The following is a 16,720-nucleotide window of genomic DNA, read 5'->3' on the forward strand; positions in this document are numbered from 1 at the left end:
TACCCTGCTCTCTTTTGGTAAAAAACATAAATTCTACAAATATCCTCCTGCTCCAGGGCACACAGGAACGTCCCTCCCGTGGGGACAGCCAGGAGGTTCCCTGGGACAGTCCTCAGGTCACCTCAGCTGGGTTTTTACTGCAGCATTTGGCCACTTCCACCTCTGCAGGAAAACCTCAGTGACCATCACTGCCCTGCACTCCTGGTTTTTAGGATTCCCTGATTCCATTTTTGGGCTGTTCCATGGCCCGTTGTGATGCCATTTTTGGCTTTACCATAGCCTGTCACAATGTCATTTTTGGGTTTGTCACATCCTGCCACAATGCCATTTTTTGGCTGTTCCATGGCCTGCCACAAAGATATTTTTGCAATTTCTCAAGGCCTGTCTTTATGTCATTTTGGGGTTGCCACATCCTGCCACAATACCATTTTTGGGCTGTTCCATGGACTGTCACAATGCCATTTTTGGGCTGTTCCATGAGGTGTCACAATGCCATTTTTGGGGTTGCCACATACTGTCATGATGCCATTTTTTGGGGTTGCCACATCCTGTCACGGTGCCATTTTTTTGGTTTGACACATCCTGTCATGGTGCCATTTTTTGGGGTTGCCACATCCTGCCACGATGCCATTTTTGGGTTTGACACATCCTGTCATGGTGCCATTTTTTGGGGTTGCCACATCCTGTCACGGTGCCATTTTTTGGGTTTGACACATCCTGTCCCCTCAGCTGAGCCGGGTGCTGCCCTTACCTTCATCCAGCAGCGCCGGCGAGTCCTCTGTCAGGATCTCTCCCTCTCCCACCTGGGTGCGGGCGCGGAGCTTGAAGCGGTAGCGGGAGATGGGGTCTGACCTCTGCAGGGTGAACCTTGTCTGGTTGGGGGACAGGTTCTCCACCACCGTCCTCCCCATCCGGGACCCGTTAACTGCAGAGGGAAGGCAGGGCAGGCCGGGCTCAGCCTGGGCCAGGAATTTTGGGGTGTCCGGTTTGTCCCTCAGCCCTCAGAGGGTCTGTGAGGTCACTGTGGGGTCACTGAGGGGCTCAGTGGCCAGGTTGGGGCGCTTGGTGACACCCTGGCTTGGGGTCCTGCTGGGGGGGGGACCTTCAGGTGCTCTCTGCTGCCCCAGGCTCTGGGGTATCACTTCCTAAATCTTCTGTTTGGATGAGCACCAAAACAACTCTGGCTGCACCTAAAACTTCCTAAATCCAAGATTCAGCTGGTTTTCCCTCAAAAACTGAGTTTGGGGAGCTGCTGAGCACCCACCCCCTCCTTGATTAAGTGGAAATGTCTCCAGCTTGTCCCCTCACCCCAGAGAGGCTCTGTGGGGTCACTGTGGGGCTCAGAGCTGTTAAATATCCCAGTTTGGGGCACTTGGGGACCTGCTGGGGGTGACATTCAGGTGGGCAGAGAAGGCTCAGGGTCATTCAGGCTCTGGGTATCACCTCATCCAACTTGTGTTGGGTGAGCACAAAAATGCCTCAGGCTGCGTCCAAAAATCTTCCTAAATCTGAGATCAAATCAATTTCCTTTCAAAGATTGAGTCTGGGGAGCTGCTGAGCACCCACCACCCCTACAGATGGCCAGGACCCCTGCCAACACCAGTTTGTCCCACCATGGAAGTCTCCAGTTCCTCATGGATCTCCCTGCCCTGGCCAAAAGCAGGAAGGGAAGGATTTCCTGATTTATCAGCGGGAAGAAGACGTGGGACGTACAGGGCTGGTATTGGAGCGTGTATCCCGTGATGATCCCGTTGGGATGCTCGGGGTGATCCCACTCCAGGTTGATGATTTCCAGGTTGGGCTGTCGGATCCGCAGGTACCTGGGGGAGCTGGGCACTTGGAGGGGAGCGGGGAGGAGAGGGGAGAGAGGAGAAAAAGCACACGGGGTGATGAACCTGGCGCTGCTGCACCCGCCACGGGCCCGGCCACACCCTGGCCACTCACCCCGAATGGATCGCGCAAGGATTTATCCCAAAAACCAGGAGCTAGGTGGGGTTTTCGGCCACAAAATCCCATGGGATCCTCTAACAAGGCCACAGAGCTGGGATGCAGCTCCAGCCCAGCTGCTCCTGTTGGACCCAAACTTCCCAACCTTCCTTACACTCCCCTCCCATCCAAAGGTGTTCATCCCAAAAATGTCTCCCTTAGAAGCATAAAAAGTATCCCAAAATCTTCTCTGAACTCCAGCCCTACTTCTCCTCTTGGACCCAAATTTCCTGACCTTCCTTACACTCCCCACCCATCCCAAAGTTTCCATCGCACAGATTTCTCTCTTAGAAGAACGATAAGTATCCCAAAAACTTCTCTTAACTCCAGCCCTGTTTCTGCCTGCTGGAAACAAACTTCCCAACCGTCCTTACACCCTCCTCCCATCCCAAAGTTTTCATCCCAAAGATTCCTCTCTTAGAACCCCCAAAAGTGGCTTCTCTTATCCCAAAAAATCGGTGGGAAATGGAATTCCAGAGATCTGCCCCAGGCAGCTGCTTCCCACTGCTCCTCACCCCAAGGAATGTTTGGGATTATCGCTGCTTTAACTGCTGAAGGAAGGAAAGAATTATCCAGCCTGGAGTTAAATTATTCTCCTGATTTCCTCCTAATTGCGGTGCCTTAATTGGGGGAAGAGAGGTGGGAGAGCTCAGGGATTTATTTTTAGTTGTTCAGGATATCCTTCAGCCTCCTCAATGTCAGTTTGAGTCGATAAAAGGGCTTGGTGGTGTAGGAAAATAAAAAATCTGCATTTTCCCCTTGGTAAGAGTAAAATCTGTAATTATTAATTAATGGCACCCACATGTCCTTATCATCACCCCAAATGTCCAAAGCCACCCCAAATCCCCCAGAAATAGGGTCACAATGCCCCTGCCTGCAAAACCTACAGGAATTGAACCCTTTCTTCTGAAAAAACCTCAATTATCCACAGAAAATCCTTAAAAACCTGGGATTTTCCCAAGGAATTGTGAAGGAAGAGACAGCGCTGAAAGGAAGAGAAAAGGGGAGACCCCAAAATATTTTGAGACAAGACTTGCAAATCTTTTCTTGCGTTTTTGTGACATTCTGTGCCTGAATTCCCTCCTGTGCTGTAGGAAAAGTCACTTCCAGCCGTTGGAATTGCAGCTCCACCTCGGAATTATCGGCGTGTCTATAAATAGCTCCTGTGCCATCGACAAAATTAAACCCTTGAGTTCATCCTTGACACAAGAACGAGGTGCTCTTGCCTTAAAAGCCTGGCAGTGATTCCTGAAGGTCCTGGGAAGGTTTTCCTGCCTTTTCCAGGATGGATCCAATCACTGCCACGTCCCCAAGCCGCGGCTCGGGGACATTTACAGCTCAGGCAGCAAATCGAGGGCGCTGGGCTGTGCCTAGGAAAGGATTTTGCAAATATTTCTCTTCTTCAGCCCAAAATCTTCTTGGCTGAGGTGTCCAGACCCCGTGACTGAGGGATTTTGGGGAATGTTGAAGGGGTCAGGAGCCAGCTCCAGAGGTGGCTTCAGCGATGTCACTGGTGGTGACAGTGCCCAGCTGATGCTCTGTCACCCTGTTCTTTTGTGTTCTTCTAAGCCTTCTGATGTTTACATTCTTTTAATGAACTTTCTCACTGACTTTATGTAAATAATTCATTGTTTTGCATTCTTTTCTGGAGGAGGAGAAATTTGATGGGCTGTTGGTTTGTCCAGTGTCATTGGAGAGGTGCCACTTTTGGAAATCTATAAATGTTGGAGACAGAATTAAACTGTCCTCTTTTTTACCTTTGAGATTCCAGTGTCTGCATCTTTCTATTTCACGTCCTAGAACGACAACGCTCAGCTAAAATCCCTCCTCAGTTGTGTCTCATCTCCATGGATCTGCTCCGCCCAAACCTCTCCCAGCAGGAAAAAACTTCCCTGTGGGAACGTACCTCCTTCAGGGGTGGGGAATTCCTTCATTTCGCTGCGGGGCCCGTCCCCTCGGCCGTTGGTGACCACCATCTCCAGCTTGTAGTTGCTGTAAGGGAACAGCCGGGACACGATGCCCCGGTTGCGGTCTCCAGGAAAACTCACAAACTGCCGTTTTTTGGAGACCCACAGGTTCTTCAGCAAGCTGCTGTCTCTCCAGAAATAGGCCTTCAAGAAATAGGCAGGCCAGGTGAAGCTTTTCCCCTTTAATAATGGGGTTTTTGGGGGTTTAGATGTTAAAAAGCAGAATTTTGCTTTGAAGGGTGGCTGGAGGCTGTGGGAGTTTTTAGAGGAATTAGTGAAGCTCCATGAGGAAAATCCAGGTGTTATCCAAGGCTGAGCAGGGGGTTAAGAGCTTCCCAAAACATTGAGCAAAACCACTGAGCTCAGACTAAAGCTGTTCCTAATTCCCAAGGATTAAAATCCGAGAGGTTCTCCCTTTCCACTCGTGATGGACAAGGAAAGGTGGGACACACCCAGCCATGAACAAAAGCCTGAATTTGGGAAATCTCCCATTCGAGCTCCTGACTGTAAATCCTATTTCACGCAGAAACAAGAATCCATTCAGAAAACCCCCCAGAATCGGGAAAAGTGGAGCCATCAGATGATCAGATTTGGAATGTTGGGATTCTTTGCTGGACATGAGGTTTTGGGAATGTTTTAAGGCCCAGAGAAGGGCCCTGCTCAAGGTTTGGCTTGGTTTGAACAGCTCCATCCTCTGTGCATCAGCAACAAATATAAATATTAGATATAAGTCTGGAAAGACTGATAAATATTAAATATAAACATGAAAAGACCCGGAAAACCACGAATCCACACTGGCTTTAGCACTCAGTTAGTCCTGACCTCAGGTTTAGGCTTTGCAGGGGTTGTTGATCAGTAAAAAACGCTGTCAGTATTTTGGGGATGACACAAAACCTGACGTGGTTGGGGTCACTCCCTCAGAGCCCTTTGCTCAGTGGCCAGCACCATCCCAATCCCTCCCTGTTTCCTTGGAGCATCCCAAATCCTGCAGCCAAGCCCAGAGGAAGCAACAGGAGACATCCCCGACCCCATCCTGACACCCCAAAGAGCAAATCCTTGGTGCTGCCCCAAACCCAAAGGCTCCTGGTGACCAAAGGAAGTTTTCTGTCATCCCCACATCCAGCAGCTCCATCCCCCGGGAGCCAGCTGGGAATTTTGGGAGGTTTAGCGGTGTTAGTGGTCAGTGCTGGGCGGGGATTTGGGATTTGCTCACTCGGTACTCCTTGAGCTGTCCCTGGATGGTGTCCAGGTGCACCCGGGTCCAGGTCAGAGCTATGGCAGTGCTGTTTAACACTCTGATCCTGATATCCGTGGGCGCAGCCTTGGGATCTGGGCAGGCAGGGACAAAGCAGAGTGGCCATTAGGAACCTGGAATGACCCTGGAGCTCGGACAGATGGACAGCTGGACAGCTGGACACCCCCTGCTGCGCTTTTCCCGTCTCAAATCCCGTGAGCAGCAGCTCCACGATGGCTCCACCCTCTTCCGTGGGAAGAAAATAAATCTGATTTCATGCCTCCAGCCATCAGGAGAACATTCCTGATCCAGCTAAAAGGGGAAATTCCTGCTGCAGGGAAGGGTCTGGCTCACCTCCCTCTCCAGGTGAGGGATCCCAGCATGTTCAGCCCTCTCCTTCCTCACCTGTCCCAAAGTTGGACCCAAAGATCCAGAAAAACCTCATTTCCATATTTTTAATTGGAATTTGGTCAATTTGCTGGTGGTCCAGTTGGGATATTACTTCTTTTCTACACCTTCTGCTGTGTGGAGAGATCTGGAGTGAAGCAGCTTGGGTTTGACTATTTTTGGGACAGTTTTTGCGGATTTTTGGGATTTTTGACCCATCCCAACCCTCAGACAGAGGCAGGAGAATCTTTGATCTCCCTGCTTTGCCTCCATACAACACACACACACTTGGAAGCTCATCCAGATCCTCCCAAACCTCAAAATTATTGCAGGAATTTCCAAGAGAAATTAAAAGCTCCCCTGGGAGGGCACCAAAAATAGATCTTTCCCAGTAACAACCTCTGAACTGGGTCCAGTTTGATTCCAGTTCTTTGTATTCCCCTGATTCTCACTTTTTTGCCCCATTTTCCTTGCCCTGTCTCCTCTGGGAGATGCCCAGCTGGAGGACGTGTTGCCTGTGCCATCCAACCCTGAAATTCCAGATTTACTTCCAATTTCTGTGCCCTGTTTTTGCCCCATGGCTTCAAACCTGGGGTCATGGATGGCTTATCCCAGAATTCCAGCTTTACTCCCAATTTTTGTGCCTTCTTTTTGCCCCTTGGCTTCAAACCTGGAATCTCCTGCCTCATCCACCTCCCTTCTCGAAAAATCCCGAAGTCCCACAGCCAGGGACTCCCTGACACCACAAAGTCACCTCAATTCCTTTAAAAATCCAGCAGCTGGGAACAAACCCCATTATCCCAGTGGGATCGGGATAATGGAAGTCGAGAGTCTTGGAAGTTACAAGCACAGGAGGTAATCCCAGCAGCCCAGACGAGGATGGAAAGGGAATTAAAGCAGCTGGGAGTTGTCCTGTGTAGTCGTGGTTTAAGGAAAGATAAGCTGAGACTAAACAGGAAAACAAGCTGGGCTTAGCGGAGTTTTATCACAAAAATCCAGGCTAGGATGGATTCAGGAATTTTAGGGCTGTTCTAGAACCTTTAATCCGAGGTGATCTCGATGCCCTGCAGGTGTTAGAGTGGAAAAATTCCTGATGTTTGTTGGGACATTGCCAGAGGTGACCTGGAGTGGAATCTTGGTGGTTTCCACACTCCAGGAATGGTTTGGGTTGGAAGGGACCTTAGAGTCATCCAGGCCAATGGACAGGGACACCTTCCATAGCCCTGGTGACCACAGCCAGGATGGATTCAGGAATTTTAGGGCTGTTCGTGGTTTAAGGAAAGATAAACTGAGCCTAAACAGGAAACCAAGCTGGGCTTAGCAGAGTTTTATCACAAAAATCCAGGCTAGGATGGATTCAGGAATTTTAGGGCTGTTCTAGAACCTTTAATCCGAGGTGATCTCGATGCCCTGCAGGTGTTAGAGTGGAAAAATTCCTGATCTTTTTGGGACACGGCCAGAGATGACCTGGAGCGGAATTTTGGTGGTTTCCATGCTCCAGGAATGGTTTGGGTTGGAAGGGAAGGGACTTTAGAGTCATCCAGGCCCATGGACAGAGACACCTTCCATAGCCCTGGTGACCACAGACAGGGACACCTTCCATAGCCCAGGTGGCCACAGACAGGGGCACCTTCCATAGCCACGTGGTCATGGATAGGGACAGCTTCCCTAGGCCAGGTGACCATGGACAGGGACAACTTCCACTGTTCAGGTCCTCCAAGCCTTGTCCAAACTAAAAGTGGATTTTTGTCCCAAATCCCTCAGCGGCTCACCCACATCCCGAGCATTCCTTGCCCTTGCATGGGACCATCCCCAAAATCCCACCTGCAGCTGCGGGAATACTCACAATCCTCCCCGGAGTATCCGATGTAGGTGTCGGGCTCCGGGGCTCTGCCGAAGTCGTTCTCAGCCTGCACCTTGATCTCGTAGGGGACGAAGATGGGCGTGTTCCACACCACGTGCCGCGCGCTCCGCACGGTCTCGTTGTGCCAGCTGCCGCGGGGGTCCCGCCGCCGCCACCTCACGATGTACCTGAGGTTGGGCCCGTAAGCCTGAGTTGCATTCAGAGGCTTCAGTGGAGCAAAACAGAAGGGAAAGTGAGAAGGAGTTAAAAAAAGATTGGATTTTTCTGCCAAGGAGATCCCTAAGCTCTGCTAGCACTGGGGTTGTATTCCAGGCTCCATCAGCAAATCCCAAATGAAGGTGAGGTTTTGTTCCCAAGGAGAGGCAGAAGGAGTTCTTGCCCTCCAGAAACACGGCAGGACCAGGAAATTTTATTCACAAAATCCAAGATTTTATTCCTGGAATGGTTTGGGTTGAAAGGGATTTAAATTCCAAGCCCCTTCCATGAGCAGGGACACTCCACTAGCCCAGATTCCTTATCTATATATTATATAAAATAAATCAAATATGTGCATAATATCAAATTTTACAATATATATTCCATATCTTCTATCCCCATATTCCAGCCGCTCTTCCCGCTGCCATTCCAGCCCGCCCCACGGCTCATCCCTGATTTGTGGCTGACACCTGCTGGTGCAGGGAGCAAAGCAGGAACGGCCCCGTAAATCCTCTGAGCTGCTCAAGGCCTCAACTTTGGGGTATCCTCAGAGAGCCGAGTCTGGAATCCCGCATCTCTGGATGCCACAACTTTGAATTATTTTATTTTCAATTTTTTAAATTATTCTTTTTATCACAGCACTAAAAACAGCCTTTCTTGTACCTTTTACTTTTTATTTCATGGAGTCGTTGAGTGGTTTGGGTTGGGAGGGACCTGAAATGTCATTCCACTCCACCCCTTCCATGATCCCAGGTTGCTCCAACCTGGCCAGGGACACTTCCAGGGTTGGGACAGCCATGGATTTTCTGGGAAATCCATCCCAGCCCCTCCCCACCCTCCCAGTGAAGGATTCATTCCCAATATCCTCCTCTGGCACTCTGAATCCATTCCCCCTCATCCCACAATTCCATCCCAAAAGGCATCCAAGCACAACTCACGATCCACGTTATCTCCATGTTGTTTTTTTGGGTCCCTGCCCCTTGAACTCCTGTTGGATTTATTTCAGGACCTGAAATGCACATTGAAAACCAAAACAATGAATTTTTCAATGTCAAAAAATCAACCACTGAGGGGTTAAAACCCTGCAAGCCGAAAGTCCTTCCAAGGCAGAAGTTAATGGCCTGATTTTTCCAGAAGTTCCCATTCAGGTTAATGGGACACGAGACTCTCAGTCCTCTGGAAAACCAGGCCATTTATTTAGGAGGCTCTTTTTTGTCCCCTAAATGTCCTAAATCTTTGAAAGGAAACCATTGTGGAGAGAGCAGAGTTTGTCACTTTGAGCCTGAAACACGGCGGGCACTGTTGGGAGCCAACACTAGATGCCAGCAGATCCTCCAAAAATCACCCTGGAATGGGTAAGGGAAGAAATGCAGCAGAACTGCTGAGATTCCCGTGAATTCCTTGAGTGGAATTTTCCCAAATATTCTCTGACAAAACACTGGGCAGACAAACTCGTGGATTGGTTCTTGTTTTGTTATTTTGTCACGGAATTTGGATGGGAAGGGATCTTAAAATTACCCAATTCCACCTTTCCCTATCCCAGGCTGCTCCAAGCCCCACCAAACCTGGTCTTGGACACTTCCAGGGGAGCCAGGGGCAGCCACTTTTTTTCTGGATAATCTGTGCCAGGGCCTCACCAGCATGGACCAGCTTTAACAGTGGCCAATAATTAACAACATTTGCACTTGAGTCTTATTTTCCTACAGATTTCCAAGCTTTCTGTAGTCTGAAAGGACTGGAAGGATTCCTTTAGGAAACTTCCCTTCAGGGAAAAGAAGGAAAACCAGTTTTTTCTATAATAAATGAGTGACTTTTGCATAAACCTCTGCATTTCGCTGCCCTGAAGGACCCCACCCACAGGCTTGAGAATTCCATACAGAAAATTCCCCCGCTGCCCTTGCCAACCTATTCCTGGGATGGAGGGAAGAGCCTCCACGGAGAGGTGTGAATTCCAAGGACAAAAAAAAACCTGGGAAGAAACTCACGTGCCCCGTTGGTCTGGTAGCGCTCGGAGGACTCGCTGGGCACGCTGCTGCCCACGTCGTTGACGGCGATCACCCGGAATTGGTAATTCACGTACGGGGACAGGCTCAGCACGGCCGAGTTGACGCTCCCGGGATACCTGGAGTGGTCGTGCCACACTCCCGGCTGGAAGCGGTCCTCCTCAAACTGGACAATGTAGTCTGGAAGAGCAGGAAGGGGTGAGTGGAGGGTTTGGATGGGATTTTCCATCGCGGGGATTTTGGGGACAGGGGACAGACCTGTGATGGGGCTGTTGTTGTCGTCGCCAGGGATCCACGTCAGCCGCACGCTCCTCTCGGCCAGATCCGTCAGCTCCAAGTCCCGGGGCTGGTCGGGTCGTGCTGTTGGAATGGGATAAATAAGGTTGGAATTGACCCAGGAGCAAGTCCTAGTTCCCACCACCTCTCCCAGCCCCATGGGCAGGACGTGCTCCAGGGCACAATCCACGTCCTGCAGCTCTTTAGGGGAGCAGAGTGATTTTTAAAATAAAAAAGTGGTCATTTCTGACAGCATCTTGCCTAGGAATCTTGCCTTTAGCAGGAAAAATCCTGCCTTTAAAAAAAAAAAAAAGATAGGGAAAGCACCAGGTGCTGGTTTTGGGGTATTTGTGACCTTACACAGAGAAATCCAAATGAACAGCAGAAAAAGGACACAAAACCTTAGTGAAAATATAAATTGATAGAAATCTGATAGAAATTTGCCCTTTTTTTTTGAATGTGATCACAAGGACCAGTTCATGCAACAACAGGAATAAATTCCAGGTAAAAATTATGGGATTCCATGTGGGGATTTTTTTCCCCCATCAGGATTTTCAGGCACAGGCGAAGTGATTCCTGCACTCAGGAACTGCCACAGTGGAACACAAAACGTGGTGGAACAGGAGCTTTCCACCCATCTGGATGGGTTTTCAAGGACAATTTGGGCAGGACTTGGACAAATCAGCTCCTTCAAGGACAGCTTGGGCAGGACTTGGAACATCAACTCCTTCAAGCACAACCTGGAGGCATCAACTCCTTCAAGGACAACATGGGCAGGACTTGGAGCTTCAGCTCCTTCAACCTGGAAGCATCATCCCCCAGTTTTTCCAGCTGCCACCCGTTTCTCTTGGAGTTACTGGTGAGGGAAAACCAAAACCAAGGTGGGAAATCAAAGGAAGGCAAGGAATTAGTGACGATTACCTTTGGGTAAATCTTTCAACCGATTAGCAGGGATGGCTGCAAGGTAAGACAGTGCTTGTTAAACCGGGTTAGTTTAAGCTTGGGTGGCCAAAGGAGCACCTGGCAAACATGAAGTTCCAGATTTCAGCGGGATTTGATCCAGTTTGGGAAGCAGAGCAGGAATATCCTTCCCCCAGAGACCTACATGCTTTACCCACACTCGTAGTTGACAGCAAAAGGGAAATATCAGCTTGGGGGTTATGAGCCATTAGGGGAAATGAGCCATTAGGGGAAAGGAGGGAAAATAAATCAACCCCAGGGGAATTATTTGGGATTTGGGATTCCTGTTCCAGCTGGAAGTGGCACTGGCATGTTGTGGCAGTCCCAGGAATCTGGGGTGGCCGGGGGATGATAAATCCCTGTTTGCCAAGCAGAGTTTGCAGTGGCACAAATGGGGAATGGGGTGAAGTTTGTCCCTCCTTGTGCTGCAACGGGGACACACAGAGGGGACACACAGGGCCAGGAGGAGCTGGTTCAGCCACAATCCCATTGCTCAGCACCCCAACACCCCTGTAAATTCACCCCCAAATTAAGGACTTTTCTCATGGATCTTCAACATCCACCGGGGATATTTTGGGCTGTGTGCCACAATTCCTGTTTAATTTTTTACCCTCAATTCCCAGGTTTTTTTGCAGCATTTCAGTGCCATCATCCAAGATGAGGCAGCGGATCCTGCGTCAACGGAACCCCTGCTCTGCCAGCACCTCCCTGAGCATCCAGGGGACAATCTTGGAGCCCAGACCCCCCATCCAGCCTGATCTCGATGTTGGGGTGTCCCGTTCAAAGCCAAGCACTCAGCTGTGGGGTCAGGGGGGCTTTACCCAGCACGGTGAGATAGGCCTTGGCCAAGTCCTTGTCCAGCTCCGTGCTGGCCACACACGTGTAATCACCCTGGTCCTTCTCAGTCACGCCATAGATCGTCAGACCATCCTCTTCCTTCTTCATCCTTCAAGAAAACAGCATCCCAAAATACTGCCCCAACATATTTAGGAAACAGTGTTAAAGGCTGGATGTTCCCTGATAAAATCCAGCTGGAAACCCAACCAGAGCAGGAGCACATCTCCGGTCTGGAGGTTTTATCTGCTGAGGATGTGCTGGGTTATTCTGGGAAAGCTCATTTCCTAAGGAATCACGCGCCCTGGGGTGTATCTGGGGAATAATCACATTTTTAGGACAACAGCCAACCCTGGGCTCGTGCCCTGGGATCTGATCTCGCCTCACAAGAAACAGGAGTCAGGTACAGAAAGGAAATTAAAGCTGTGCCAGCCACAGCAGAGAAACATAAATTTTAGAGCAGCTCGTTATGAATTCCCAGGTTTTATCAAGATGTCCTAAAATATCTGGTAATAAAACCCACAGCAAAGTCTGGATTTACTGATAAATCAGCTGGAATTGCTGGGGGGAGCCAATGAGATTAAAAGTGTCAAAACCATCGAATGTTGCTTAGGTGGGAACTCAATATTTATCCCTGGGGACTCCTGGAACGTTCTGCTAAAAATCCAACAATTCTGGGAGAGAAATCGATGGAATTTTTGGGCACAGACCTGTTCCCCATGTACAGGGGGGCATCGTCCTTGAGCCAGGTGACCATGAGCCGCAGCGTGGGGTCGTGCTTGACGCGGCAGTGCAGCCGGGGCATGGTGCCCCTCTTGACCACCTGGTCCTCGGGGCCCCTCACGATCCTGGTGGGGTCTGTATGGGGTCACAAACAAAGGGTCATGTTCCAAACTCCTCAGGACCCCTCATGATCCCTGTGGGGTCTGCATGAAATCAGAGGCTATCTCCCAAACTTCTCGTGTCCTCCCATGATCCTGGTGGGGTCTGCACTGGGTCAAGGGTTAAGTCCCAAACCCCTTGAGTTCCCTCACAACCCTTTGGAGGGTCTGCACGGGGTCACAAACAAAGGGTCACACCCCAGACTCCTCAGGTTCCCTCACAATTTTGGTGGGGTCTGCACGGGGTCAAGGGTTATGTCCCAAACTCCTCAGGTCCCCTCATGATACTGGTGGGGTCTGCAGGAGGTCACAAAGGGTCACGTCCCAAAACCCTGGGGCTTGGCTCAGGGACTCAACGGAGAGCCGAGTTACTTGGAAAGGACAAGCACAGTTTGTCCAGCTTTGAACAAATAAATTAATTTAACGAGTCATTAATTCGTGCTGAGCCTTTAAAAAAATCCCATTTTTTTGAGTCAGCAGCCGGATTTGCTGAGTGGGGTAAAACCAATTCCAAAAATGTTTTATTGTCCTCAGCTAACCTCGAGGAACACTTGGGGTCAGTGTTGGTGTTGCTGATGGCATCTCCCAGCCTGACACCCAACCCAAACCCTTCCACCATCTCCAGCCTTGGCTTTTCCCAACATTAAAATGGAATCTCCACCATTTCAAGGCTCCCAGCTCTGATCTGCTGGAAGATCAAATCAGCCACAACCAATCTCCCTTCACCTCAAGGGTTATCCTGATGCAACTTCCAGAAAATCCAAGATTTTAGCCTCAACTGTTTCTGCTGCAACTTCCAGAAGATCCAAGATTTTGGCACCTCCGTGCCCTTACCTTTGACCTCCAGGCGGACCTGGGCCTCAGCTTTCCCCAGGATGTTGGTGGCCACGCAGGTGTAGATTCCCTGGTCCTCCTTCCGAGCCATGAACATCTCCAAGCTCCCGTTCTCGTGGGCTTTGTAGTTGCCTCCATCCAGCGTGTTCCCCTGGCCATTCTTAAACCTCCCAACACCACAAAGTGCTGTTGGAAGGGAAGGAAAAGCAGGAAACCCCCCCTTTCCCACCCCTCGGGATGGAGTGGGATGGGATCTGGCTCTTACCAGCGCAGGGTGGGGATGGGGGACCCAAAAAAGGGACAATCCAGGCGCGTCCTGTTGTTCTGGATCACCCTGATCAGCTGGTTCCGGGGGCCCAGGATCCGGGGGGGAACATCTGCCAACCGCCAAAATTCCAGCCATGGAAAAGGAGGAAAAATGGATTCTGCTGCTCTTTTCCATCCTCTTCCCTGTTTTTTTGGTTCACTACTGGCACTTTCAAAACCTAGCAGAACTTGTGTTCTCCCTCACTTCTCCTTCCAGCCTCGTTTTGTGACCCATATCCCTGGATTTTCCCAGCCTTTGCCTGGTTTGAATCCATGGCAATGGATTCCTGCTCCAAAGCCTGGGCGCCGTTGTGCATTCCCTCACAGCAACAAAGGGCAAAAGTCGTGGAAAATTTCAGTGGGGAAAATTAATGGAAAACTTTAGCAGGGAAAAGGGGGCTTGGAAAAACCAGGCAGAGTGACTTATACATGGCAATATGGTGATGTGATAAAGGGGAACGATTTTAAACCAAAATAGGAGAGTTTGGGTGGGATATTGGGAAAAAATTCCTGGGTGGGAGGGTGGGGAGGAGCTGGGATGGAATTCCCAGAGAAGCTGTGGCTGCCCCTGGATACCTGGAAGTGTTCAAGGCCAGGTAGGACAGGGCTTGGAATATCCTTGGGCAGTGGAAGGTTCCATGCCCGCCTTCCAAGAAGGTGGAATTTTCGATGAATCCCAGAACCAACCAGTTGGAAAAAGGTTGGAAAAGACCTTTAAGATCATCAAGTCCAACCTATGACCCTTGGCGCTAAGAGCGACATCCATCCTTTTAAAATGAGCTTTGAGCTGAGCTTTAAGGTCTTTTCCAGCCTTGGATTCCATGGAAATATGAGTTTTGGGTGCTCCCTTTCCCACAGACTCACCCAGCACGCTGACGAAGGCGTTGGCCAGCAGGTAGCCGTGCTCGTTGGACGCGTTGCACTGGTACACGGCGCTGCTGCCGATCTGCGTGTCCCGGAACACGATGGTGTCCCCGGCCACCTCCCGGCTCGGGTTGGGGGGAGACGCTTCAAAACAAGGACAGCCCCTTCAGTTCGATTCCAAATGAAAATCCACCCCATAATATCAGGCAGCGTCCTCCCAGCTCAGCCCAGTTCAAACCTGGTGATGGTGTGTGAGCTCCACAGCCATAACTGGGAACCACTGGGTGAACTGGGCCCATCCCAGCCAAGCTCTGGGGTTCATGTGGAGACCATGTGGGTGTTGGACCCCACCAGCAGTTCTATCTCGTGGTCAGCCAGGAGATCCTTGACTGGGACTTGGCTGGGATTTTGGCTGGGATTTGGGCTTGGATTTTGGAGAAGGAGGCAACTCTGGCTCGTGCTCAGCCATGAGGCTTTTGGCTGGGATTTTGGTGTGATTTTGGCTGGGATTTTGGAGGAGGAAGCCACTCCTGCTCATGCTCAGCCAGGATATCCTTGACTGGGATTTTGGGCTGGGATTTTGGCAGGGATTTTGGAGAAGGAGGCCCAGTCTCTCCCGCACTCACATTCGATGGGCTCTCCATTCACCAGCCACTGGATGGACGGTTTGGGGTTGCCGTTGGCGCGGCACACCAGCCTGCCGTCCTCGCCGGGGGCCAGGATCAGGTTCTCCGGCTCATCCAGCCAGTAGGGAGCAGCTGGAAAACAGCCCCACCCTGGTGACACAGGGACAGCAGCACCACCCCCGAATTCCCCCCTCCAACGCTCCCTGGGGGAGGAAGGTGATGGAAAAATGGAGTGGGTTTCCTGGGATTTGGTGAAGGAGGAGAGACCCCTTTCCTCTCCCTGGCTACAAAAACCCGCCACCATTTCTATCAGTGAGATCCCACCTCCCGCTACTTTTGGGGCCGTTTGGACAAAATTTAATTCAAAAAAGGGAAGATTTAGATGGGATATTGGGATGGAATCATTCCTTGGGAGGGTAGGGAGGAGCTGGGATGGAATTCCCAGAGAACGTGTGGCTGCTCCAAGCCTGGAAGCACCCAAGGCCGGGTTGGATGGGGCTTGGAGCACCACGGGCTCACGGAATGTGTCCCGGAACTGGGTGATCTCTGACAACCTTCCAACACAACCCATTCCATGACTCCCTGAAGAACACAGGGAGTTCCCATCCCCAGGAAAAGGCCCCGCTCTCCCTCCCAGCATTCCATGAACGTCCCCTCCCAGCTCCAGGTGGCCAGGACCCAAAGAGGGAAGGTAAAGGCGACGTACCCTTCACTCTCACCGAGATCGTGTGGCGGATGCTGCCCATCTTGTTGGAGGCCAGGCAGAAATATTCCCCAGAGTCCTCCTCGGACACGTTGGAGATGCGCAGGGTCTTGTTGAAGTTCTCCATCTTGGTTTTACCCACCGGGAGCTCCCCGCCTTTCTTGTACCACATGATGTCCGGCGCTGGTCTGAGGAGAGGGGGGCAGATCAGAGTTTTCCAAAGGCAAGGGAATGACTCCCAAGTGAAGAGCTGTGATTCCTAAATAAGAGTGAAATTCCCATCCTGGGAACCACCAAAACCCAGGGGGAAGATCTGATCTAACTGGTGGGCCACCCTTATTCCCACCACTCTCCTTTCCATCATCCTCCTTCCCACTGCTGCCCCTAAACCACGGCCCTGAGCATTCCCAGCTGGTCAGGAACGGTGTTCTCCTCCTGACCCTCCTGGGAATGCAGGATCACAGAATTCTGGAATGGTTTGGGGTGCAAGGGACCTCAAAGCCCACCCCTGACCATGATCTGATGGCGTGGGCTGGACCACAAGCCCAGGACATTTCTGGGGGACACAAATATCCTCCCCACAGTGTGGTGAGAACCTCCCAGGAAATTCCCAAATTTTAGGACAAATCAATGGGGAATTATCCTTGGACAAGGATCTGAAGACACCTGGAAGCCTCAGCATTTCCGTTTGCTCATCGAGGAGGTTATGGGAGCATTGTTAACAACTAAAAAGGAGGGAATGATCCCTTTTTCCCAGTTCAGGGGTGATTCCTTGTGCTGATCCCACTGGGAATTGCTGG

General features: G+C 50.8%; 1 protein-coding gene across 27 annotated transcripts in view; it reads right to left on the bottom strand.

Moving 5' to 3' along the window:
* The window catches only part of NFASC (neurofascin), a 74,105-nt gene that overhangs the window by 27,390 nt on the left and 29,995 nt on the right, over positions 1-16,720 (bottom strand). For 16 of the 27 annotated variants that reach the window (XR_005626803.1, XM_039702516.1, XM_039702525.1 and 13 more), the window contains 16 exons: positions 15,924-16,108; positions 15,218-15,349; positions 14,592-14,735; positions 13,687-13,798; positions 13,422-13,588; positions 12,417-12,564; positions 11,694-11,818; positions 10,834-10,869; positions 9,895-9,996; positions 9,619-9,816; positions 8,572-8,642; positions 7,421-7,643; positions 5,167-5,282; positions 3,893-4,097; positions 1,714-1,836; positions 752-925 (listed from right to left, as the gene is read on the bottom strand). Coding sequence is in view for 26 of the 27 variants with exons in the window: in XM_039702516.1 (XP_039558450.1) it covers positions 752-925; positions 1,714-1,836; positions 3,893-4,097; positions 5,167-5,282; positions 7,421-7,643; positions 8,572-8,642; positions 9,619-9,816; positions 9,895-9,996; positions 10,834-10,869; positions 11,694-11,818; positions 12,417-12,564; positions 13,422-13,588; positions 13,687-13,798; positions 14,592-14,735; positions 15,218-15,349; positions 15,924-16,108 (2,261 nt within the window). In the remaining variant the exon portion in view is untranslated. The remainder of the gene's footprint in view (positions 1-751; positions 926-1,713; positions 1,837-3,892; positions 4,098-5,166; positions 5,283-7,420; positions 7,644-8,571; positions 8,643-9,618; positions 9,817-9,894; positions 9,997-10,833; positions 10,870-11,693; positions 11,819-12,416; positions 12,565-13,421; positions 13,589-13,686; positions 13,799-14,591; positions 14,736-15,217; positions 15,350-15,923; positions 16,109-16,720) is intronic. The other 11 variants (XM_039702537.1, XM_039702536.1, XM_039702535.1 and 8 more) reach the window with 3 other exon arrangements.

This window comes from Passer montanus, unplaced genomic scaffold, assembly GCF_014805655.1.
Source record: "Passer montanus isolate IOZ18808 unplaced genomic scaffold, ASM1480565v1 scaffold157, whole genome shotgun sequence".
NCBI classification, from domain to species: domain Eukaryota; kingdom Metazoa; phylum Chordata; class Aves; order Passeriformes; family Passeridae; genus Passer; species Passer montanus.